The 26,864-nt window shown below is 47.7% G+C and overlaps 3 protein-coding genes across 3 annotated transcripts; 1 reads left to right on the top strand and 2 right to left on the bottom strand.

Moving 5' to 3' along the window:
- Nucleotides 1-6,897: 6,897 nt before the first annotated feature.
- LOC137805774 (uncharacterized) lies at nt 6,898-7,344 on the bottom strand. Its single transcript, XM_068605702.1, has one exon. It carries the CDS (start codon nt 7,342-7,344, stop codon nt 6,898-6,900), a length of 447 nt encoding a protein of 148 aa, XP_068461803.1.
- A 3,698-nt stretch (nt 7,345-11,042) lies between these two features.
- LOC137805764 (protein gar2-like) lies at nt 11,043-11,819 on the top strand. The gene has a single exon (XM_068605691.1). It carries the CDS (start codon nt 11,043-11,045, stop codon nt 11,817-11,819), a length of 777 nt encoding a protein of 258 aa, XP_068461792.1.
- A 10,464-nt stretch (nt 11,820-22,283) lies between these two features.
- Nucleotides 22,284-23,759, bottom strand: LOC137805753 (uncharacterized). Its single transcript, XM_068605682.1, has one exon. The coding sequence runs from the start codon at nt 23,757-23,759 to the stop codon at nt 22,284-22,286; it is 1,476 nt and encodes a 491-aa protein (XP_068461783.1).
- Nucleotides 23,760-26,864: the final 3,105 nt, after the last annotated feature.

The following is a 26,864-nucleotide window of genomic DNA, read 5'->3' as shown; positions in this document are numbered from 1 at the left end:
CTCTGATGGCTAGTTTAGGCTCCGCCTGTCTCCCCTGAAATCTGCACTTCTCTTGGTTGTTGGAGGCTTTACCTGTAGAGACAAAGGGTGCCCTTAGGACCGTTTGCATTCTGACGCTCAAGTTAGTAAGGGCTTATCAAAGAATAAGAAACAACTAATTTCAGTATTCAAAAAGTGTATTCAGAATTGCGTACCTTCACCTGGGACCTTAAGCCCCTTTTATAGAGTATCGCTAGGTTACCACTGTTAACCACCTTTTCTCCCGAGAATCCTATCTCTAGTGAGAGTATATTCAATAAAAAGAATTTTGTTATAGTGTGCGTAATCTTATCTACACAGCTGTGTAGAATTCTATCTTCTTGGAGTGCAACAAACCCTAACAGAATAACCACCTGGGCATCAACGAAGGCAACCACTCTTGGGGTCCAAGCTGTTTTCAAGTACATTTTCCTGCTTTTACGTATAACATATGCAATGGCTCCAGAGAGAATAAAATCTCAACTGGAATATAACTGGGAACATTATCTTTTACCTTTAAGATGTAGACCGCAAGTCATCACGAATGTCACTCCTATCTCTAAGATTATATCATGCAACAATCAACTAATTGTGACCCTCTGCACCATGCATGCATAACGTTCCATAAACCCTAACGCACTTGGGCTTGGGCTTACACATAATGCTTTTCCTATGCGGGACTTGAATGCGCTAAATGCACCCCTAGATCCCTTGACACCTTTAGCTGGCCAACCAAGCCTTATACGCGAATAATTATATCGAATGCATGAATGTGGGTTATTACTCAAGTACCTGATTCCAAGCGCGTGGCCCATCATTCTGGTCTACCACACTTACCATAGACCTGGACGTGATAAGTATACCCCTAGGCCTATTTAATGTCTTTACCTCAACAATTCACAAAGGATTATCCTATATGCATGTATGAGAGTCAATATATACGTATACTTGGGGCCCAGTCACAAGGCCAATGAAACCCATGTGCCGAGCTGACCTGTCTGAGGGAAATGCCGAAGTCTGACCGGCAAGCTCTAAGCGCTACGAGTTCCGGTCTAGTACACAAGCCCCCAGGCTCGAGTTGAACTTGCTTCGACGATTTGGCTATTTTCTCACCCGAGTTGACCTACGCGGTAAATGAGTAGCGCCACGTGCACAGTACCTTGAGTTGATGTCTCAACACACTTCATCGTGCGCTTCCACGTGACTCTCATCAACGGTCACAAAACATTGCCGCTTACGCTCCCCTAATACAATAGAGTTCTAGAAACTTAAACGTCTCCACTGTTTCATTAGCAATTTTCGCGCTTCTCTTCAAACTTGCTGCACCCTTGTCGTCGTCCACATAATCTTGTCTCCCAAATCTTTTTGGTCATCACAAAGGTATTAACTTTATCTTGCCCTATTCCCATAATGTGCTTTTATTGCTTTCAGTTTGCTTTTACTCACTGCGCTGGGATCGTTCACACCTTGTGATATTGATATTACCGTTGACACTTGTTCTCTTTTCTGAATGCATGCATAGTTGGAATTTGAATGTATCTATGTTTCTTGTTTGTTTGCTTGCTCTGGTTTTAGATGGATTATCGGTCGAAATATCCTTGGGCCCTTGAGAAACTCTTAACCGAAACCTCAGGTTTTACTTCTAGTAAGACAATAGTGGACTATAGAAAAGCTGAGCACAAAAAACACCCCAAGAGAACCATGTTTGGTAGGGAGCATGATAGGCTCATACGCATAGTACCCTGCGGGGAGGGTGAACCCGTATGTAGTGATGAATCCACAGACCCCGAGGGCCCCTTTTGTTTCTTTTATTCCACCCTCTTCCAGATAATCCTCCTCTGTCTTCCCTTATTCTCCTTTGAGAAGGCCTTGCTTACCGAAATCAATGTTGCCCCTGCCGAGCTTCACCCAAATAGTTGGGCGTTTGTGCGAACCTTCTCCATACTTGGTTCCCACTTCGGGGTGGATGTCTTTTTGTACTTCTTTGAGGCCAAGCGTCCAGGCCGCACACTCTGAGTGTCCTTCAATGGGGTTGCTGGGAGATCTTTGTTATCTCTCTTCCAGCAGTCTTATAAGAGTTTTAAAAAGATGTTCTTCAAAATCCGAAGCACAACAAAGGGGGACCCAACCCTTCTGGACGGGTTCCCTTTGTATTGGACCCAAAAACCTATCTTTCAGGGCCCTAGACTCCTGGATGACCTACCCCCACCTGAACGTGAGGTGTGCATCCATCTCTCCAACTTCAATGTGGTTTTTGATACTGCCTTCCTGATTCAAGAGGAGTTTTCCCCAGTAATACTCAAAGCTTATATTGGTATCTTTTTATTCCTTATTGTGCTTAGGTATTGCTGTTTTTTTGTATAGCTTGGCATAACTGCTGATTTTGTCTTGGTTTATTGTTCAGACAACATGTTGGATGCGTAGAAGAGGAAGAACTTAGCTACTTTGGTCAGGCAGAAAAAGGCTGCAGCAGAGGTGTCTCCTGCCGAGGACCACAATAAAATGGCCATAATTGAAGTGGCGGCCTCAGAGGATGACGAAACAGGCTCTGGACTCCTCTTTAAGAGAAGACGAAATAATGTAGCCTCCTTTTCTCACTCAATTTTAGGCAACGCGCTCTTTCACTTTCTCATTCTCCAGTCTCATACCCCTCAACTTTCAGGGAAGTTACACTCCTAGAGGGCAAGGAGGAACATACTGAGGAGGAAGGACTGTGGGACCCTTCCGCAGATCCCGTTCTTACGATCCAAAAAGCCCTGTTCCTCCTAAAATAAAAGAGAAGTTGGATCCCCTAGAGGAAAACCAAATTCTAGAGCAAACCACAAGACAACTGGGGCAAGCGCTAGCCACGAGCCGCATATTTCTTGCCAAGCTGAAAAGCGCTGCCCAGGGTGAAGCTTCTAAGTGTGAAAGACTTGCCTAGCAGGTAAAGGGTCTCACTCTAGAGTTGGAAGAGTCAAGGAAAATCTACCAAGAGACCAAGGTCCTCCTCTTCAACAAATCTCAAGAGGCCTTGGGCGTCTATGCGAGGAACAAGGACCTCCGTACTGAGGTGGAGTCGTTGAAAGAAGAAATGGCCAAGTTGTTGGCCACTTAGAAGGCAGAGCTAGGTCAAAAGGATGAGTTGATGGCTAAAACCAAGGAGGAGCTCACGGATGATGTCGCTAACTCATATGCTACTGGCTTCAAAGACGTTGTTGCCCAAGCCGTAAGTGTCTACCCTGATACTGACTTCTCCCAACTCGGTCTAGGAAAAGTCATGGTGGACGGGCACTTGGTGTATGAGGATGAGGAGCAACCTTAAATTCCTTGTAGTCAAACCCCTTTTGTGGTCTTCAAAACAATTGCACATGTGTTGTATATATGCGTGCATAGTTTATTTATGCCATTATGTTTTCCTCCTACATGACTCGACTAACTTATAATGTATGCTCTTTAACATATATGACTATCATGGTCTAACTAATTGTTCCGTCCGGTTGACCGGGACGTCTTCGTGCGCGACCTCAACCGTCAGCTAGGGACTCCTTCCCACTGGTTATCTGTGGATTCCTGCAAAAAAGAGGACAAAGAGGCGCCCTAGCGGCCGTTTGCACTCCGACGCTCAAGTCAGCCAGCAAGAAACACCAAAACTATTCACCTACGTCTCTGAGCACCGCGTATGGCACTCTGAAGGTGGTAAAAATAACTGTGTATTGTCTCCTTCAGGCAAAAATATTCCCCAGTCACTTGTACGTAACCTTGAAGCACGAGCAAGCAACTAGAGAGTTCTCTGGTAAATTTGCCAAAAGTTTCCCCCCCTCGTTTTCAACATTCCCCGCGCTATTTAAACCTCCCAAGCATTTAAAGCGCCTTAAAGCGCTTTTAATCACAAACGTAACGCACTCATTAAAGCGTTTAATTAGAAAACGTAGCGCATTTAAGACGTTGAAACGCTTGGGAGCCATCATAGTGCCTGAACGCTCGAAACGGAAACTGTATTGAATGATTTTAATTACCTGGCACCTGACCAAGGGGTGTTTCCATTCTGACCTGGCTGTTGTACAGGTGGAGGGCCTCACGACGCCGTGACCCCATCTGGGGGCGTTTCTGCCCAGCTGGGGACGTTTCTACGCGTGAGTCCTCCTGCTCGGGAGTGCTACTGCGCTAGGGTTGACTTTTTGGGTGCCAACTCATGCCCCCAATCATCTAGTCACTTACTTTGAGAGCGTATCTGCCCTCCTCTCGTACCCCGCACCCGTCTACCCTGGGCGTGACCTTCCTCTTGGGTCGTATCTGTCCCAAAGGCGTCTCTGGGGCGGCAAGGGTACTTCACGAGTCAGGCTGCCCTACACTGGTGTTTTTACTATGGCCTTGAAGCCACCTTTCTCTCCTCTTTATTACTGTTCCCTGGTTATACAGGGTTTGGGGCCTTCCCACGGCGTCGCCCCCTCTATGGTCTTTCCTACCCATGGGTATCGGGGAATCACACCGTGATTGCCTTGCTTAGCACTGTTTGATCTGGCGACGCCCTGGTTGGGCGACGCCTTCACCTAGGCGACGCCTTGCCTTGGCGACGCTTCCTCTTGGCGATGCTGGCACTTGGCGTCTCTCCACCTAGGCGACGCCTTGCGTTGACTTTGACTCTCCAGCCGTTGACTTTGACCGTGACTTAGTCAACCCCCGGATACGGGACGGTACACCAATTAACGTGTTTAAAGACTCTACGTCCAAGCAAAATGGATATCATGATTAGATCTAATTAGCATGGCAAAAGTGGATATAAATAGTTATTTTAAACAAGATAATTATCGTACGCAGTCATCTTCAGGACGACCTGTACCTGATGGTTGTAGTTGACATTTCCACTTTACCGGTCTTTTCCCAGGCTCACACCAAAACAATGGCGAGCTGCAATTTGAGGGTGCCTTCGCTCAGGATGAGGTCCCAAATGCTTAACGGTATCTTTGGTGAGCTGCTTTCAGTCGGGCTACATCGAATCTTTGGTGAGCTACTTTCGTTTAAGCTACACCGAATCTTTGGTGAGCTTGGTTTCGTATGTGCTTCATCGAATCTTTGGTGAGCCTAGTTTCGTATGCGCTACACCGGATCCTTGGTGATCTTGTTTCGTATATGCTACACCGAATCTTCGGTGAGCTTGTTTCGTTTATGCTACATCGAATCTTCGGTGAGCTTGGTTTCATATACGCTACACCGAATCTTTGGTAAGCTTGTTTCGTATACGCTACACCGAATCTTCGGTGAGCTTTCGTATACGCTACACCGAATCTTCGGTGAGCTTGGTTTCGTACATGCTACACCGAATCTTCGATGAGCTGGTTTCTAATGATGACACAATGACAAATCATCTTTTTCTTTCAAATATCTTTTTTATTGGGCGACCTCGTTTAAAAACCCTCGTGAAAGTAAAAGAGTGTCCTCTTAATTGTTCGTGATTGACATTATACATTAGCTGCAATAAAATTTAAGACTGGCTTCATTCCATGTTCGGGGTATAGAACCCCCCTCTAGAGTCTCGAGCTTGTAAGCTCCATTCCTAAGTGCTTCTGTCACACAGAATGGTCCAGTCCATTTGGGAGATAACTTGTTTTCAAACTGGTACGGTTCAGCTTTCCTCATGACCAAGTCGGCAACCTGGAATTGTCGAGGTCTGAGCTTAGACATTTGCTTTTGCTCCACCTTTCTTTTTAAAGCTTCGGCTTTAATGCACGCCTACTCTTGTACTTCATCAAGTAGGTTGAGATTCATTTTTCTCCCTTCATTGGATTCCTCTGTCACGAAATTCTGGAACCGCGACGAGCTCTCCTATATCTCTACTGGGATCATGGCATCCGATCCATATACTAGGCTGAATGGTGTCTCCTTTGTAGTGGTTTGAGGAGTGGTGTGGTAGGCCCATAGAATTCGCGGAACCTCTTCTACCCAACTCCTTTTTTCCTTCTCAAGTCTCGTTTTTAAACCTCTGAGCAAAACCCTGTTGGCAGACTCGACTTACCCATTGGTTTGGGGGTGTTCTACAGATGTGAATACCTGCCTGATGCCGAGCTCGGTGCACAACTTGCCGAGCTGCTGGCTTGTGAACTGGGTACCATTATCAGACACCAAGCACCTTGGAATCCCAAAACGACAAACTATGTTCTTCCATACAAAGTGTTGAACTTTATGGGCGGTGATCTATGTTACAGGTTCAGCTTCTATCCACTTGGTGAAGTATTCAACAGCCAGTACCAAGTACTTCATTTGTCAAATGGCCAACGGAAAAGGTCCCAGAATGTCAATGCCCCTCATGTGAAAGGGTCACGGACTACTGACCGATCGCTATTCCTCTAAAGGTGCATGATGCCAATCAACGTGTTTTTGGCACTGCGTGCACCGTTGCGCATACTTCATACAATCTTCCCGCATAGTCTGCCAGCAGTACCCTACTCAAACAGCTTTTAGAAAGAGAGATTGCCCTCCGATGTGGCTCCCACTAATTCCCTCGTGGAGCTCTGCCATTATACGTGTACATTGATCACCGCTTACACAAGTCAGAGTAAGATGGGTGTAACCATGCCTAAACAACTCCCCATTTATCAAAGTGTACCTTCCCGCGTTCTTCTTCACAATGTTGGCCTCCGTAGGTTCTACTGGCAGCACACCATCAGCGAGATAGCGCCTATAGGGCGCCATCCAAGTCTCACCTATGCCAATGAGGCAAACATCCAACGACCCCCTTTCGGTCAAGCCGTAGCCACTTATCTTAGGCACGCTCAAAGTCTCCTGAGTCAGGAATTTGTGCCTTCTTTCTCTCGTATCGACCAAATTCACCTTTTGTTCATCGCCCGTATCATTCGTAGCAGTTCTGGGCGCCTTCAAGGTCTCTTGAATTACGGACCTCTAGCGACCACCTTTGCCTGACCTGGCGAGCTTTGCTAGTAAATCTGCTCGTGCGTTTTGCTCCCTTGGAACATGTATCAGCTCGAACGCGGGGAAAGCTTCTTTCAACAGCATGACATATTTTAAATATGAAGCCATCTGGGGGTCCTTGGCTTGGTATTCTGCTGTAACTTGTTCAGTTACCAACAATGAATCCCTTTTTACCAATAGGCTTTGAGCGCCCATTTCCTTGGCGAGCAACATTCCAGCCTCCAATGCTTCATATTCGGCCTGTTTATTACTAGCCTTGAAAGCAAATTTAAGGGCTTTCTTGATCAACAACCCATTCAGCCCTTCCAGGATAATACCAGCTTCGCTACCCTGTTGGTTGGAGGACCCATCTACTGAAAGAATCCACTGAAAGTCTCCACCGTCTGGTGGGGTAGTTCCCTTGGAGAGCTCTGCCATAAAGTCAGCATAAACCTACCCCATGATGGGGCCTCTGGGTTCATACTGGATATGATGGGGCCTCTGGGTTCATACTGATTTCTGCAGTATCTTACGAATTGGCAGGTCGGTCATCCCTACCACCGTGAAACTTTGGAAATAGTGACAGAGTCTCCGAGCAGCGAATACCACTGCTAAGGTCTCTTTCTCAATGGTCTGATACCGCGCCTCTGGCCTCTGTAACACCTTACTTACAAAATATATTGGCCTCTGGTGGTGCTCCTGCTCTTATACTACGACCGAGCTGATCACTCGATCTGTGATTCCAAAGTAGAGACGAAGAGGAATACCTAGTAGTGGTTTGCAAAGGATTCGTGGGCTGGCCAGGTATTCCTTGAACTTCATAAACGCTACTTCACATTCAGCTGTCCACATAAAACGATTATTCCTCTTCAAACATTGGAAGTAAGGATACCCCCGATCTCCCCCGGTTGACAAGAAACGAGAGAGGGCGACCATCCTTCCTGTCAACTACCACACTTCCTTCACGGTGGTAGGGCTTCTCATGGCAATGATCGCCGCGCACTTCTCGGGATTTGCTTCTATCCCCCGCTTTGTGAGGAGGAATCCCAAGAACTTTCCTGCTTCTACCCCAAACACACATTTCTCAAGGTTTAATTTCATGTTGTATTTGGCTATCGTGACAAATAACTCTTCCAAATCTGCCACATGTTGTTCTTGTTCTGTCGAGGTGACGACCATGTCGTCCACATATGCCTGCACATTTCACCCTATCATGGGGGTGAGAATTCTGTCCATCAACCTCTGATATGTTGCTTCAACATTCTTTAGCCCAAACGACATCACCTTATAGCAATACCTAGCGTGCTCCGTCATGAAAGCAGTCTTACTTTCATCTCGAGGGTGCATACGAATCTTGTTGTACCCCGAGAATGCATCTAGAAAACTAAGAAGTCGGCATCCGAATGCACTATCTACCAAGGTGTCGATGTTGGACAGTAGATACGAATCTTTAGGGCAAGCTTTGTTGAGATTCGTGAAGTCCACGCACATTCTCCATTTTCCGCTAGCCTTCTTTACCAAAACCACGTTTCCTAACCACTCAGAGTATTGGATTTCCCTTATATGGTCAACATCCAATAACTTCCGTGTCTCTTGCTTAATGACAAGACGTCTCTTTACGTTTAATTTTCTCCTCTTTTGAATGACTGGTATGACCTTTGGGTCCATCGTGAGTCGATGACACTGAAAGTCTGGGTCAATACCCGACATATCTGATGCAGACCATGCAAAAGCGTCCAAATGTCGTACTATCACCTCAGCAATCTTATCTTCCAATTTTTGGCTCAAGGACTTGCCAAGCTTGAATTTTCTCCTCTTTTGAATGACTGGTATGACCTTTGGGTCCATCGTGAGTCGATGACACTGAAAGTCTGGGTCAATACCCGACATATCTGATGCAGACCATGCAAAAGCGTCCAAATGTCGTACTATCACCTCAGCAATCTTATCTTCCAATTTTTGGCTCAAGGACTTGCCAAGCTTGAATTTCTTACCTCCGATTTCCCTTTCCTGAACCTCGTTTGTCGGCTCAGGTCACTTATCATCGGCGATTTGCACGCGCAGGATGTGTCACTCCTCCGTTGGTCGAGTGGTGACCATGCACACTCCTCGCTTGGTCTTTAGGCTGTACTCGTAGCATTTTCTTGCCGCCTTTTGGTCGGACTTAATAACAATTACACCCCCTTCTTGAGAGGGTAACTTCATCTTCATGTGCCTCGATGAGGACACCGCTCCTAGCTTATTTATGGCAAGTCTGCCGAGAAGGATGTTATAAGCTGAAGAAGCGTGCACGACTAAGTACCTGATATTAATGGTCTGAGATGAGACGCCGTCTGAGAAGGCCGTCCTCAGTTTTACGTGCCCCCTCACTTCTACTTGGTCCCCTGCAAAACCATAAAAACAGTAATCATAAGGCCTCAGCTGATCTGGTGACAGCTGCAACTTATTGAACGTCGACGAAAATAGCATGCCGGTCGAGCTTCCCTGATCTACAAGAACCCGATTCCCCCCCTTCTTCCAGCGGTGACGAGCGATATCACTACGAGGTCATTGTCGTGTGGGACAACATCCCTCAAGTCTGCTTGGGTGAAACAAAGGTCAGGTTCGGTTGGTTGTTCTAATCCTTGTGCATCCACCTCCATTACTTCCCTAACATACCTCTTTTGTTGGGAAGCGGTACAGTCTCTGTTGATCAGGTGTGATTAAGTGCTTTGAAGAATCCAAATCCAAGGTGCTTGATGAAAGGCTGGTGTTGCTGCTGTGTTTGGGTGGGATCTGGGTAGAACAAAGTGTGATCCACTCCTTTGTTGAATCTAAAACTGATGTGATTCAAAACCTTTTTGAAACCAAGTCTTTTTCCAACTAAGTGAAAAACAACCTGTTGTTTTGTCGAATCAACTAGTTGTTTTGCTCTTAGGAGTTTTGAAAAAGGTTGAAAATTGTTTTGGTTCGGTTAACTTAACTGTCAAGCCAAAAAAATCGGTTGTTTCGTGATTTCAACCGATTGGATTTTGAAAATCCTAACAGAATTATGTTTTGAATGGTGAATATGTTTTAAATGTTTTCTAACTGAATACGCTCCTTCATTAAATGCTTTAATCAATCTTTGAAAAATTCAAATGGTTTGTTTATGTTTTCAAACAAATAAGAAACAACTTTGAGAAATTCAGTTTGATAGATTTGATTCTATGATTTCAAGATTCACATCAAGCTTTGGATTTTCAAGTGAGAGTGGAATAGGATTGCAATTGTATTCAGTTCAGATTGTACTATGACCAGGTGTAATCCTTTATAAACCTATTGTATTTCTGGTGTTGTGTTGCCAAAGAGTATTGTGCGTTCTTGATGTGTTCAAGATCAATACTATTGGTGTGGTTTGCCAAAAGTAGTGTGTTTCTTGTAGGGTTCAAGGTCACTACTTTGGTGGTTTGTGTTTTGTAATCTGGTTTGATTGCTTAGTGGATTACCTAGTGGTATTCTGGGGACTGGATTGTTTCGAAGAAACAACCGATTGTTTTTCTGTGTATTGCTGCTTAACTGTTTGAGTTCTTGGCTAACTTGATTTCTGTTCTGGATTTATACAAAGAATTTCATTGAACCTGAAAAAGTTTTCAAAAACCCCCCTTTAAACAATTCACCCCCCTTTTGTTTAAGGCCATATATTCTAACAATTGGTATCAAAGCTTGGTACTTGAAAAATATTCAAGTTTGATCCTAAAATCTTTTTTCTATTGCTGAAAAACTACCTTTTGGGGAGGGTGCCTCAATAAATAGGCCACCTTTATTTTTTGGTTTGAATTATCAGTTTTGGAAGGTTAAAATTAAAATCTTTGTTGAATCTCTTGATAAAGGAATTTGGGATGCAATTGAAAATGACCCTTTTATTCCTAAATTTGAAAAGGATGGATCTTCTATTGAAAAACCATGGTCCCAATGGACTGATGCTGAAAATAAAAAAGGCAAAGTTTGATTGCATTGCCAAGAATATCCTAACCTCTGCTTTGAACTCTGATGAATTTTTCAGGATCTCACAATGTGCATCTGCTAAGGAAATGTGGGATACTCTAGAGGTCACCCATGAAGGAACAAATGATGTGAAGAGAGCAAGGAAACATACTCTAATACAAGAGTATGAGATGTTCAGAATGCTCAAAGGAGAATCAATTGCTGAAGTACAAAAGAGATTCACTCACATTGTCAATTATCTAATGAGTCTTGGAAAACTCTTTGACAAAGAGGAGTTGAACATCAAGATTCTCAAGTGTCTTGATAGATCTTTGAAACCTAAAGTCATGGCTACCTCAGAATCAAAGGACTTGACATCTTTGACTACAACCTCCTTGTTTGGAAATCTTAGAGAACATGAGTTGGAGATGAATAGACTCAATGTTCAAGAAAGTGAAGACAAGCATGTAAGGAACATTGCCTTGAAATCTGCCAAGCACAAGAATAACCAAGACTCAAGTGATGAAAGTAAGGAAGAAACTCTTAGTTTGCTGTCCAAAAAGATCAGCAAATTCTTGAAGAGAAACCGCAACAAGGAATCCAACAAAGAAAGGTATGGAAACAAGAAAACTAGTGATTTCAATTCTAATAATTACACTTGCTTTGGTTGTGGAGAACATGGGCATATAAAATCTGATTTCCCAAATAAAGAAGGCGAGGAAAAGAAGTCAAGCAATAAGGAAAAGAAAGGGAAATCAAAAAGAGCCTATAGTGCTTGGGATGAAAATGAAGTCTCTTCATCAAGCTCCTCATCAAGTGAAGATGAAAAAGCCAATATGTGTTTGATGGCTGGAGGAGATAATAATTCAAGCAGCTCGAGCAGTGTAAGTTCTTGTGCTTCCTTAAATACTGAAAACTATAGTCAATTGCTTCAAGCTTTTAAAGAAACTCATGAAGAAGCTAACTGATTGGCTCTCTTAAACAACCGATTGAAAGGGATGAATAACTAGCTTGAAAATAGATTCAAGACACTTAAAGAAGAATTGGAAAATTCAAAAACTGATTTTGAAAAACTTGAAATGCATTGCAAAAATTCTTCTTCCTTGTGTAACTCAAAAGCTTGTGAAAATTGTAAAACTCTTTAGAGTAAAGTCCACTATCTTGTAAGAACTGTGAATAAACTTTCAAAGGGAGGGTAAATCCAACTTTGAAACTGTTTTGGCATCCCAAATATGTATTTTTGGAAAATCTGGTTTGGGGTTTAATCCTCAAAACAAGAAAAATGGGATTTCAAAGCCTTTTTCAATGTGCCAGAAAAACAACCGATTGAAAGCTCGAAACAACCGGTTGTTACATGTTTTTACTGCATGAAGAGAGGCCACTCAGTTTGATTTTTTAAAATTAGGAAATATTATGTTCCTAAAGGTATTATGAGATGGATTCCCAAAGTTTCTGAAGTTTCCAGTGATAAAGCTGAATCAAAAGGACCGACATTTGTAAGGGAACCAAATCTTGTCGCTTGAATTTGTTGTGTTGCAGGGATACTAAAAGAAGCATGGGCTCTTGAGTTATCAGAACAACCTTTTAGAAGAAAAGGATTTTATCTGGAACTGAATAAAGGCTCTATACCAGCTTAAGTCCTCTTGAAAGCCAAAAGAAGCCTTCTTGATCATGAATAAATGACTCATTGAAGGGACTCCATGACAAAAGGATAAGACTTTGTTTGTCCTTGATTTTTTGTTATTAATCCACGCTAAAATCTTCATCTATATGTGTTATATTCGTACAATTACATTTTGATTCTTCTCTATTTTATAAAATTCAAACTTGTTGCTGCTTCAGAAAAACAACCGATTGTTTCCTCGAAACTACCGATTGTTTCTTCTCTGACAGCACTGCATAAAATTGATTTAATTTCTTTATGCATTCTATCTTTTAAAGATTTCCTTTTTAAAGGGACTATGAGTCCATAAAACAAACATGAGGTCTGATTTGGTTCAGGAGAAAGTTACTTCTTGTTATAAAAGGAATATATTCCATATTTTGGAAATTCAAGTGCCTTTATGACTAGTCATCCACATGTGCTGACCATGTTTTTTTTCTGGTATGGGCTGACGTGGTTACTGTGCAAGCTTAACCAGATTCCTCTTCTTGAAGACTGGAACCCACTGCAACCAAAGGAAAAGAGGATTTATGTTTTGCTATAAAACCCTCTGCAGCTGTTTTTCTACACAAAAACAACCCATTGGCATATCTCTTGCTGCATTCTTCTCTATTTTACTTTTCTCTCATTCTGTTATCATGGATTCCACTCCTCCACTATCAAAAAGGATTAAAACCAGAGTTGTAAGATCATGAGGGCGTCTTGAAGGCTGGTTTTCAGGAGACAATGAATTGATTGAGAAATATCGCTTTGAAACTAGTAGAAAAATGATAAATAATCCAAAAGTTGTCTCTTTTGGCTAGTTGAAGACTCAAAAGCTGGATGATGTGAGAAAAATACTCAAAGAACAACTGCTAAAAAGGTTCTTAGAGATGAAACGAAACATCTATCCGGATCTTATTCGGGTTTTCTACACCAATTTAAAGTTTGAAGGTAACAATCTTGTTTCTCATGTCAATGGTGTGGATATGGAGATCACTCATGAGGTGTGGGTTGCTTTGACTGACCTAAAGTATGTTGGTTTAAGAATCAATAAAGGGAATATTGGTGTGGTGGAAGATTTCAACAAAATTCAATATTACAAAAGCTGTTTGAAGAATCCTCACGCACAAGTAAGAACTTGTTTTGTTGGAGGGTTGAAATTGAATGAAAGATTGTTGGCTCTCATTGTCACTTGGATTCTAACACCAAGAGGGATCAACCATTTTGTTCTCACTGAGGAAAATCTTGTCTACATATACTGCATAATGAGCAAAGTCAAGATCAATTGGATCCATATCATCAAGGAACACATGCAAAAATCTATGAGGTTAAGTGACTATCATTATCCTTATGTTATGTTGATTTCTAAATTCTTAAACTATTTTGAAGTGAATCTTGAGGATGAAACATCTGAGTTGGTGAAATTAACACATGAAGTGAACAATGGTTCACTAAGCAAGATGTGTTTTACCAAGATTAATGGAAGATGGGTAAGTAAGGATGGTAAACATGGTGGTTCCTCAAGTGGAGTTCATGCTGAACATGATGAAGAAGATCAAGAAGCTGTTGAACATCAAGGAAATAGGATTCCCTCAATGTCTTCCATTGAGAGATTCATGGTCAATAGGTTAGACAGCTTTGCTAAAAATCAAAGAAATCTTCATGATCTTTGTGTTACAAATTTTCATAACTTTGACAACAGACTTCAAAGCATGGACACATGTTTTCAGACCCTTGATGAACATATTGAAGTTGTTCAAAACCAGCTTTTTGAGCTGCAGTATGGGAAAGAAAATTAAAGCCAAGTTTATTTATTTGTATTACTTTATTTGGACTATTCTGTTTTCATCTCTTCCTAAAGTCTATTTGTGAAGACAAATAGGGGGAGAATATGGTTTATGTGTTGTCTTAAAACTGCTATAACTCTGATTTAAAATTCTGCTGCATTTTGGTGTGTTTCTGTTCCGTCCGGTTGACTGGGACGTCTTCGTGCGCGACCTCAATCGTCAGCTAGGGACTCCTTCCCACTGGTTACCTGTGGATCCCTGCAAAAGAGGACAAGAGGGCGCCCTAGCGGCCGTTTGCACTCCGACGCTCAAGTCAGCCAGCGAGAAACACCAAAACTGTGCACCTCCGTCTCTGAGCACCGCGTATGGCACTCTGAAGGTCTTAAAAATGGACTGTGTATTGTGTGTACATTCTCGTTCTGGAAAACAATCTTTCCCTAGTCCCTTGTGCCTAACCTCAAGGCTCGAGCAAGCAACTAGAGTGTTTCTGGAAAATTTGCCAAAAGTTCGAACCCCGTTCCCAACATTCAAAGCGCTATTTAAGCTCTTCCCATATTCAAAGCGCCTTAAAGCGCTTTTAATTATAAAACTGTTAAGCATATTTAAGACGTTTGAAACGTGCGGGAGCATTTACAGTACCTTAAACGCTCGAAACGGAAAATGTGTTAAATAACCTTAATTACCTCACACCTGGCAACGTGGCGTCTCCATCCTGACTTGGCTGCTGTACACGTGGAGGGCCTCACAGCACCGTTACCCTATCTGAGGGTGTTTCCTCGCGTGAGTCCTCTTACCTGGGAGTGCAACTGCGCAAGGGGTGACTTTTTGGGTGCCAACTCATGCCCCCAAGCCTCTAGTCACTCACTGTGAGAGCGTATCTACCTTCCTCTCCTGGGTCGTACCTATCCCAAGGGCGTTTCTGGACGGCAGGGGCACTTCACGAGGCAGGTTGCTCTATACTGGCGCTATTTCTATGGCCTTGAAGCCACCTTTCTCTTCTCTTTATTATTGTTCCCTGGTTATCCAGGGTTTGGGGCCTTCCCCCGGCGTCGCCCCCTCCATGGTCTTTCCTACCCACGGGTATCGGGGAGCAGCGCTGTGGTCACCTTGCCCTTGAGCCATTCCATCTTGGCGACACCCAGTTGGGCGGCGCCCTATCCTGGCGACGTCCTGCTAGGCGACGCCTTACCTTGGCGACGCTTTCTCTTGGCGAGGTCTGTATTTGGCGTCACCTCCACCTAGGCGACGCCTTACGTTGACTTTGACCTTTACGTTGACCTTGACCTTGACTTTGTCAACGCCCGGGTACGGGACGGTACACAAGCCCCCCAGTCTTAAGCTGATGACTGGTCTTCAGCGAAAAGACTAAGGCTAAACCCACGCCATCCACGTGGCACCCGGTGACGTGTCATTCTTGATGACGTAGCATCCTTGAAAACATTAACATGACACTCTCCGAACCCTTGGGGTGCTCTTAATGGCTGATTGGACATCCTCTGAAACGGGGAAAGCAACGCTTTTTTTGGCCATGCTTAATCGTGTGCCACGTGGCTCATCACGCGGTCATCCTTGAGAACCTCTTGCGCTCCCCTTGAGCGCCCCATCCTTTGACATGCGGCACCATCGCACGGTCCCCAATTAACGCTCCTTGAGTTGCAAGTGTAACGTTTAAGTTACCCAAACCCCGCGCTTGGAACCACTGTTACATCCACTTTCTCTGCCTTTCCTCACTGTTCATCTTCTTTGAATCCCTTCTCTCACGACCCCTGCCCTTTCGTGCTTCCGCTCTCCACGCCCTTCAACCCCCAAAGGTACGGTTTTTCCTCTCCTTGATGATTCCCTTTACTGCATGAACTGCCAGGGACTGTCCATGTTACTGCATTTCTTCAAATATCGTTCTTGTGCTTCTTCGTTCCCCTCGTTCCTCTTTTCTCTCGTGTGGGTAGGGTTCTCCTAGGATTCCTCCATTTTTCCCCTTTTCTTCTCCAAACCCTTTTTCTCTGATCCCTTTCTTTCCTCTTTTGCTCTTCAGCTCTTGCATCAATGGCGAAAACTAAGACCGCCGCGCCTCCTCCGCTCCCTGAGTCTTACTATAAAGGTGAGTATGACTGGGCCCTCGACGATCTCCTCGACGAATGCTCCACCCTAAACTCTGTTGAGGACGTGAAGGCCCACAGGGGGGACCTCGCGCTTTACAATTTCAACGCCTTCCATTAAACTCACGACTCCCACGTCCTGGTATGCCGGGTGAGACCTGGGATACCCGTTTGTGTGGACTCTAGGGACACTGGGGGAAGCCCCTTCTTCTTCCTTTACCAAATGGTACTCAAGAGGGTGGGCCTGCGTCTGCCTCTTACTTCCTTCGAGAGGGAACTGCTCACAGAGATAAACATCGCCCCAGCCCAGCTCCACCCCAACAGCTGGGCTTTCGTAAGGGGGTTTCAGATTCTCTGCGGATATCTGGGTGTCCCCTCTTCCGTGGACGTTTTTCTTCATTTTTTCGAGGTAAAGAAACAGGGGAAGAGCCTATGGATGAGCTTTTCTGGCGTCGCCGGGCGCATCATCCTCACGCTCTTCCAAAATTCGTTCAAAGGATGGAAAGGGAAGTTCTTCAAAGTACGTGCGACCAAGCGCGATCCTACCACCCTAGAAGGCTTCCCCCTATACTGGACGGATAAGCCCATAACCATGAAGGCCCTGGCTTTGGATCAGCTCGCCTCCGCTGATCGGGACGTGTGCAAAGCCTTGACGGGGCTTGGGGTAGTCTTCGATACTGCCAAGCTCATCGCAAATAAATTCAACGCCCATGGGCTCTCTACCTACTTTGGTATCTGCCCTTGATTAATACTGCATTAGCTGTTGTGGTTATACGGATTCACTTGCTTGCTTGAACCCTTGTGGTTATCTGCACGTGTCTGGCTATAAAATTCCCCTTCTGTTTTATCGGAATTAATCTTTGCTCTGCTATTCTTCGCTGCTGCAGGTTCAGTGATGACTTCTTCGAGGCGACTCGCTCTTGCCAAATTTTTGAAGAAGGCAAAATCTGCCAAAGAGGGTGGAGACGCCGTCGCCTCTGACGTGCCCACCGTCGCTTCCCTGCCGACTCCTCCACCATCGGCTTCTCCTTCTCCCATCGCCACGGTTCCATTAGCCATGGCGTCGACCCCTGCCCCAGCACGCCCCAACAAAGGAAAAAGGGTGCTGGTAGTAGACTCTGACAGGGAAGACTCGGGCACTACCCTGGTTTCCCATAAGAGGAGGGCTACGGGCCTTCCTGCCTCATCAGCCGCGTCTCCCGGTGGTGGGAGCTCTCTCAGGGACGATCCTCCAAGTGCCACATCACCTCCACCTCCACCAGCCCACGAGGAACGAGAAGAAAGGATTGACTCGGTTCCCCCGCTCTCGCCGTTGCCGCATCGTGACGCCGCTGAGGCCTCGGGTTCCGCCCCTCCTGCATCAGTCCCTGCCTTGACTTCTCGCAAACCCCGAATTCCTCGCCCCATTCATAGGGAGTTGACGCAGGGTTTCACCGAAGGAATGTCGCCGACTGATCCTCAAAAGGGGGGAGGCATGCCTTATTATATGGGGGCATTCCTGGCGGTGGCACTCAAGTGGCGCACCCAGGCTCGAAACGCTATCAAGGGGAGGGAGGCTCTCCGCAAACTGAGACAAGAGGAGGGAGCGTTGAAAGAGGAGAAACAAAACTGGGGGCTCAAGGAGGAAACTTCCCAATCTTTGCTGAAACTGGCCCACGAGGGTAGGGAGGGGGCTGAGACGTACGCGCGCGAACTCGAACAGGCGCATGCCGATCAACTGGCCCAACTCACCTCCTACCAAATCCAAAGCATTGGCCTCCAAGAGGCGGCTCTTGCCTCCGAAGTGCAGCGGAGAAAACTTGAAGAACTGGATGCTGCTTGGAGGCAGAAACTAGGTGAGAGAGAGGACGCCTTGGCTGCGAAGGTCGAAGCCTTGAGCCTTCTCCAAGCCGAGGCTAACAAGCTCCGCGTGGAGAAGGAATTTCTGGAGAAGCAGTTGACATCCATGGACTCTAGGGTTGCGGAACTAGAGGGGGAGGTCCAAGAATTGACTGGGGAGATGGCGGGCGCGTTTGAAGAGGGCTTCCAAGAGGCTCTGACTCAGGCGTCCTGCGAGAACCCTGGCATCAATATTTCAAACTGCGACCCCACACACCATGTCATCGACGGGAAGGTCGTGCCCATGGACTTGGATGACTGAACCGCTGTCTCTCACCCGCCACCTTTACCTTTCAAGCTTTATTCCTTTTACTCTTTACCTCTGTTTTTGACTCTTTCTGTTGAACTTGTGATTCTTTGAACTGTCTGCGCGTTTGTTACAACTCTGGGTTTTTGTATGATTACCTTCGTGTCTTTGTGATATAGAATTCCGCATGTGTGGTTTTACTTCCGTCCTTTGACTTCACGTGCTTCAGTTGTTTTGCCTGTACTATACTCGTTACGCGTCGATGCCTACGCCCATGGAGAGGCTTGTCTAATGGGGCCGTATCGTCCATGGGGTGTCTCAACACCAAGCGATCCGTCCCTTGATTCTTAATGCCCGGCGCCCACGCCTAAGGAGAGGCCTGCTACAGCAGCGCCGTACCATCCCCTGGTGTCTAAAACGCCGAGTGCTCTGGGGGGGGTCGTTCCCTCCATGGTCTTTCCTTCCCATAGGTATCGGGGAACAACCCTGCCAGTGATTCGTTGGCGTTTGGCGATCTCGTCTCCCTCCATAGTCTTTCCTACTTGTGGGTATCGGGGAGGCGACGCCGCTAACTAGCTCTGCTTTCTTCGACTTCGTCTCCCTCCACAGTCTTTCCTGCCTGTGGGTATCGGCGACGCTACTGATACTTGGGTTGGCGACGCCCGCACTGTCTCACGCTGGCGTCGCCCTTTGCGTCTTTCCTGGCGACTCCTCGGGCGTCTCATGCTGGCGTCGCCTAAGGCGTCGTCTTTACCTTGGCATTGACTTTGCCCGCACGTCTCACGCTGGCGTCACCCTTTGCGTCTTTCTAGGCGACGCCTCGAGCGTCTCATGCTGGCGTCGCCAAAGGCGCCGTCTTTACCTTGGCATTGACTGTGACCTTGGCCCTGGTCGACTCCTGAGGACAGCGAAAAGCTCGAGGTTTCGCCGGTGCCATCCACGTGGCGCTTCTTGTATGGCTGATGGGACGTTCAGTCATTCGACTGAGTCCTGACTCCTACTGTTCCCCTGACCCACTTTCGACGGCGCATCGTACCACTGGGTATTCTGTCGATACGACGTTTTCTGAGTTTAACCAGCGGTGCCAGGGCCATCCTTTCATCTTCTGCCACGTGGCTCGATCGTGCGGTGCATCCATTCACGTCGTTTAATGCTCTAACTGCAATACTTCTACTTGCGTCGTTTGGCGCTCTAACCGCTTTATTTAACTCTTCAAACTCTGAAATTGTTCTCATCATTTTGCACTCTTTGTATCCTACTTACACTTTCTCTTCTTGCACCCTTTCTCCTTTCGCGAAGGGTTCTTCCAGCGTTCGCTCCCACCATCGCTCGACTCTTGCGTTACCGGCGGGTCATACGCCTTCGACAATCCCTGATCTTGTTAAAGAATGTCCTCACATGCTACTTCTCCCAGGGTCAATCCCAAGGACCTGTACCCTTGGGCTTCAAGTGAGCTTCTTGACGAATGCTCATGCTTACTCGCCACCAGGGCAATAAGGGAACACAAAGGGGATTCATGCTCCTATGATCACCGCGCCTTCGCGAGGAGGCATGATGACGACATTGCTGTGCTCCCCTGCACTCTAGAGGAGCCAGTATGCGGGGATGAACGGGCCAACGATGGGGTCCCCTTCTTTTACTTCTACCAGGTGGTTTTCAAGATCATCGGCGTGCGCCTGCCCTTCTCTCGGTTCGAGAAGGAACTGCTGACGGAGATCAATGTCGCTCCGGCCCAGTTATACCCCAACAGCTGGGCCTTTGTCAAAGCCTTTGACATCCTCTTCGGGTTTCTGGGTTGTGCTCCCTCGGTTGACCTCTTTCTTCACTTCTTTGAGGTGAAGAGGCAAAGGCACAACCTCTGGGTAACTCTCAGTAACGTTCCTGGGAGAGTTCTCCTCACCCCCTTCCAAAACTCATTTACCGGGTGGAAAGGCCGGTTCTTCAAGATCTGCTGCACTGACCTCGTTCCCACCGCTCTGGATGGTTTTCCTCTGTACTGGGTGAGAGAGGCGAGGGTTCTCAAAACCAAGCCCTTCAAGAAGCTGGCCCCGAATGACCAGGTGGCCTGCCGGATTCTTGCTGAGGCGGGAAGTTTTGACTCCGCCACCTTGATCAGCTTGGAGTTCAACGCTGGGACTCTCGAAAAGTACATATGTATGAGTCACTGCCCTAGAAACTTCGGCTTTTATTGCTTTCTATCTGTGCATGTCTTGCTTCCTGGTGTCTCTGACACATTTATATCCTTTGGTGCAGGTTCGAAATAAACCAAGAGAGGAGGACACGACTTGCCCGAGCTCTGCGGGCTGGGATCAGGGCTTCGTCTTCCTCCAGTGCTGACTCCGATGGCCACTGAGAAGTGGCTCGTTTGTGTTTTGCATGAGTTGTAATATTTGCCCTAACCGCATTACGCCCATTTGTATCGAACATTGCCTGTAACGTCAACTTTTCTATAGCATACTTGATTTTTTGCAACGCCGCTTTACTTTGCATACGTTTCGTATATTGTGCGCTTTTCCTTCTTCATGTTCCTCAACGGCGCCTGTACTCAGGCGACACCTGTCTTCTTGGAGACGCCTTCTCTCTTGGCGGCACCTTCTCTCTTGGCGACACCTTCTCTCTTGGCGACGCCTTCTCTCTCGGCGACGCCTTCACCTAGGCGACGCCTTGACTTGGCGACGACTCACACTACTTCAAACGGAGAAAAGTAAAGGCTGAAAACCAAGGCACGGCTTTTTCTGAAACTTGTTTTTTTTTCTTTTATTCGGGTGACCTCATTAAAAAACCCCCGAGAGGGAAAAAGAGTGTCCCCTTCAACTAAGTTGTTACATGGCTGCTTACATAAGTCAACTAAAATAAAATTTTAAGTTGGCTGCATTCCAGCTGCGTGGGATGGGACCCCCCTCCAAGGTCTCTAGGTTGTACGAACCATTGCCCTTAGCCTCGGTAATTCTGAAGGGTTCGGTCCACTTGGGAGATAGCTTATTCTCCAGCTCGTATGGATGAGCCTTCCTCACAACTAGGTCGCCAATCTGAAACTGTCGCGGCTTTACCTTAGAGCTGTATTGTCGCTATACTCTTCTTTTCACTGCTTCGGCCTTTATTTTGGCTTCCTCCCTGGCTTCGTCCAGTAGGTCTAGGTTCACCCGCCTTTCTTCGTTGGATTCTTCCACCACAAAGTTTTGGAAACGTGGTGAGCTTTCGTGAATCTCAACCGGGATCATCGCGTCCGACCCATACACCAAGCTGAAAGGCGTCTCCATGGTGGAAGATTGGGGCGTGGTGTGGTATGCCCACACGATCCTTGGCACCTCCTCCGCCCATGCTCCTTTGGCCTTTTCCAGCCTTCTCTTTAGCCCTCTCAGCAAAACTCTGTTTGCTGACTCTACCTGCCCATTAGTCTGGGGGTGTTCAACTGATGCGAACACCTGCTTGATGCCTACTTCAGCACATAGGTTTCTCAACTGCTGACTGGCAAACTGGGTCCCATTATCGGATATCAAGCGTCTAGGTATGCCGAAGCGGCACACAATGTTCTTCCACACAAAATGCTGGACTTTGTGCGCAGTGATCTGGGCCACGGGCTCCGCCTCTATCCACTTGGTGAAGTACTCGATGGCGACGATCAAGTACTTCATCTGCCTTATCGCCAACGGAAACGGGCCTAGGATGTCGATCCCCCAGGTATGGAAAGGCCATGGGCTGTATATGGATCGCAGCTCCTCTGGCGGCGCCTTGTGCCAGTCTGCGTGTTTTTGGCATTGCTTACAACGCTGGGCGTGTCACACGCAATCTTCCTTTACTGTTGGCCAATAAAACCCTGCGCGCACCACCTTAGAAGCTAAGGACCTTCCGCCTACATGGCTCCCACAAACGCCTTCGTGGAGCTCCGTCATTATCCTGGTACACTCGTCGCCGCTTACGCATGTTAAGATAGGGTGAGTGAAACCGTGTCTGAACAACACTTCGTCTATCAGGGTGTACCTTGCCGCATTTCTCTTAACCTTCTTACCTTCTTCAGGCTCCATTGGGAGAACCCCATCCGCCAGGTACCGCCTGAAGGGGGTCATCCAGGTGTCTCCTTCGGCTAAAACATGTATCTGCGCTCGCCTCCCTCCTTCGGGCGTGTCCGTGTATACACTAATGTGAGGTGCCTTCAACGTATCCTGAGTCAAGGAACGATGACTTCTTGGCCTTCCTCTCGCGGCGCTTACGTGGAGGACATCCACCCTGTTATCCTCTATGAATTTCCTCGGAGCCTTAAGCGTCTCTTGGATTACGGTCCTCTGCCTGCCCCCCTTGCCTGAGCTGGCCAGCTTGGCGAGCAGGTCAGCTCTGGCATTCTGCTCCCTTGGGACATGCACCAGTTCAAGAGCACTGAAGGCTCCTCTTAGCGATTCGACGTACCTTAAATATGCTGCCATCTGCGGGTCTTTCGCTTGAAACTCACCCAACACTTGCCTTGTAACTAGTTGAGAGTCACTCTTCACTAAGAGGTTCCGCGCGCCCATCTCTTTGGCTAAAAGCATTCCTGCAATCAGGGCTTCATACTCAGCCTGATTATTGCTGGCTTTAAAAGCGAAGCGCAGGGCCTGCTCGATCAGTACACCGTCTGGTCCTTCCAAGACTATTCCCGCACCACTTCCTTGCTGGTTGGAAGAGCCGTCCACTGAGAGCGACCACTGCGAGCCTGCCTCCAACTCCTGTTCGCCTCCGGGCGAGAGTTCTGCAACGAAATCTGCGTATACCTGCCCTTTAATGGATCCTCTGGGCTCATACTGGATGTCGAATTCTGAAAGTTCCACCGCCCAGCGCACCATCCTTCCAGCCACATCGGGCTTTTGCAGTGCCTTCTGTATGGGGAGGTTGGTCATCACTGCCACCGTGAAGCTGTGGAAGTAATGACGAAGCCTCCTGGCGGAAAACACCACCGCCAGCGCTGCCTTCTCCAATGCCTGGTACCTCATCTCCGCACCTTGTAGGGCCTTGCTTACGAAGTAGATAGGTCTTTGAATCTGGTCCTGTTCTTGGACTAACACAGAGCTGATAGCTCGTTCCGTCACCGTGAAATACAGTCGGAGAGGCACGCCCTCTACCGGTCTGCAGAGGACCGGTGGCGCCGCCAGGTATTCTTTTAGCTTGATGAAAGCCACTTCGCATTCATCCGTCCATGCGAAACGACTATTCCTCTTAAGGCACTGGAAATATGGGTGCCCCTTCTCTCCTCCGGCAGAAACGAACCTCGAGAGCGCCGCCATCCGCCCCGTCAGCTGCTGTACTTCCTTTACTGACGTCGGGCTTCGCATGGCGATGATCGCTGCGCATTTGTCGGGATTCGCCTCTATCCCCCTCTCCGTGAGCATGAAACCTAGGACCCTCCCGGCCTCTACCCCAAAGACACACTTCTCGGGGTTTAGTTTGAGGCGGTACTTGGATATAGTGACGAATAATTCCTCCAGGTCAGCCACATGCTGTGCCCTATCCTTCGACGCCACTACCATATCATCCACGTAGGCGTATACGTTTCTTCCTAACATAGGTGCTAGGACCTTGTCCATCAGCCTTTGGTAGGTGGCGCCCGCATTTTTCAAACCGAAAGGCATCACCCTGTAACAATAACTGCTGGTTTCCGTCATGAATGCGGTTTTGCTTTCGTCTCTCGGGTGCATTTTAATCTGGTTGTACCCTGAGAAAGCATCTAGGAAACTTAGCACCTTGCTGTCGGAGGCGCTATCTACTAACGCGTCAATGCTGGGCAGCGGGTACGAGTCCTTTGGGCACGCCTTGTTTAGGTCTGTGAAGTCCACGCACATCCTCCACTTCCCATTCGCCTTCTTTACTAGAATGACATTGGCTAGCCACTCGGGGTATTGGATTTCCCTGATGTGGCCAGCCTTCAACAGCTTCTGCGTTTCTTCGCGTACCACCAGCTGCCTCTCTTCATTGAACTTTCTCCTCCTTTGGCGCACGGGGCGAACCGTGGCGTCCATGCTGAGGTGATGGCATAAGAAATCAGGATCGATGCCAGGCATGTCCGAGGCAGACCACGCAAAGGCGTCCAAATGGCGTGAGATCACCTCTGCCACTGCTTCCTGTTCTTCTTGGCCCAGCAGACGCCCTAGTTTAAACGTCTTGCCGCCAATCTCCCTCTCCACGGCATTAGCCGCCTGTTGATCCCCGCTATTTCCCTGGATGAGCGCCACCTCTTCCACGGGCGTCGTATCGTCAGGTCTCTCCTCCATCAGTGTATCTACCTCGGGCGTCGCCCTCTCGGGCGTGGCCCCAACAGGCGTTGACCCGGAGGGCGTTGCCTCTATCATCGTCGCATCGACACTTGGCGGTCGTTCAAACACCATGAACACGCTCTTCTTCGATTTTAAACTGTTTTCATAACACTTTCGCGCTTCCTCCTGATCCGACTTGATAACTATGACCTTGCCGCTAAGGTCTGGTAGCTTCATCTTCATATGACGTGTGGAGGATACCGCATTGAGCCTATTCAGCGCCGGTCTCCCCAACAAGATGTTGTAGGCGGAATGAGCGTTCACGACCAAGTATAGTATGCTTTCGGTGCGCGAGGCTTCCCCATCTGTGAATGTCGTCCGCAGTTCCAAGTAGCCTCGGACTTCCACTTGGTTGTCTGCGAACCCATATAGGCAGCCTGTGTAGGGCCTCAGAAGGTCAGGGGACAATCACAGCTTGTTGAATGTCGACAAGAACATGACGTCTGCTGAACTTCCCTGATCGACCAGAACCCTATGCACCTTTCTTCCGGCTGTGACGACTGAGATGACAACGGGGTCGTTGTCGTGGGGTACCACATCTCGGAGATCTCCTCTCGTGAACACGAGGTCCGACTCCCATGGCTCACCCGAGATTCTCTCTTCGATTGAATTGACCCCCCTCGCGTATTTCTTCCGCTGGGAGGCGGTGGGTCCCCCGTCGGAAAAACCTCCAGCAATGGTGTGGACCTCGCCAAGTACAGGCATCTCGTGTGCTTGCTCCTCTGTTGGCGCCGGCAGGGCGGCGGTCGCGGCGGGTTCTGCGACGTAATCCTTCAGAAACCCGCTCTTCACCAGCTCATCAAGCTGATAACCCAATGAGAGACAGTTGTCAATGTGATGACCGAAAGCCTCGTGGAACTCGCACCAGGAGTCTTTCCGTGGCCCTAACACCTTGTCAGTTTTCGCCGGTCGCCTCAGCCTCTCAGCTATATTAGGCACGACGATCAGGTCCTTCAGCTCCACCGCAAAGTTGTACCTCGCCGGTCTCGCCCTCTCTCTGACTGGGCGATCCCCTCCTGCTGGACCCTTGGGTTGGGGTTTCCTGGTCTCATAGGGGCGTCTCCCCTCTGGCTTTTTTCTCCCCGTCGTGGTCTCATTGACCCTGACAGGCTGAGCCCGCGCTTGCGCTCTCGGGCGCGAAGGTACCACGCTGGTGCGCTTCTCGCACACCTCTCCTTCAGAGGCGATATGCTCCACCGCCCGACGCCGTATTTCAGCGAAAGTCCTTGGTCGATTGCGAATAATAGATTCGCAAAAAGGGCCAGGACATACGCCTTTCCTAAAGGCATACACAATCATGGGCTCCTCCGTCATGCCCACCTTCACCACCTGGGACCCGAAACGGTTGATATACTCCTTTAAACTTTCCCCTTGGTATTGCTTCACATCAAACAGATCGTAAGATACCGGCGGCGGGGTCCTGTTCGCCAGGTATTGCTCTCTAAACAACTGGGACAGCTGTTAGAAAGAGGTGATATGGCCGCTAGGAAGGCTGATAAACCAATCCATGGCCATTCCTGTCAAAGTACTCATGAAGAGCTTGCACCTTGCGGCGTCAGAACCGCCCACTAACACCATTTGTGTGTGGAACGCCGTGAGATGCGCCTTAGGGTCCTCCATCCCAGTGAAAATCGCCTTAGGTCCTGCGAAGGTGTTGGGGATCGGCGCGTCCAGGATCTCCTGCGAGAAGGGAGTAGAGAACTCCCTTGGTGGAGTGAGATGCCCCCCCTCTTCGTTCTCGCGCTGCACCTGATTGTTCCTCAGACTCCGACGCAACTCCTCATTCACGCGACGGAGCTCGTCGTTTCTCACATGTGAGCCGTCAAGATCCGCCTGCATGCGCTCTTGCTCTATCTTCGAATCCGCCATATCATCCTGCAGCCCCCGCATTATCTCCAGGACCTGCTGCATGGACATTTCTTCTCCCGCAGCGCGTGCGGTACCTCGTCTAGTGGTGGCCATCCTTCTCTGTTTCCTCAAATGCGATCGTGACTTGATAGACTTTTCGAACTTGCGATGGGACCAATGTTTTATATCGGCCCCACGGTGGGCGCCAAATGTTCCGTCCGGTTGACTGGG

The sequence above is a fragment of the Phaseolus vulgaris genome, chromosome 11 (genome assembly GCF_000499845.2).
Source record: "Phaseolus vulgaris cultivar G19833 chromosome 11, P. vulgaris v2.0, whole genome shotgun sequence".
NCBI classification, from domain to species: domain Eukaryota; kingdom Viridiplantae; phylum Streptophyta; class Magnoliopsida; order Fabales; family Fabaceae; genus Phaseolus; species Phaseolus vulgaris.
Note: the sequence above shows the minus strand (reverse complement) of the source record. Positions and strands in the feature narration are given on the sequence as shown.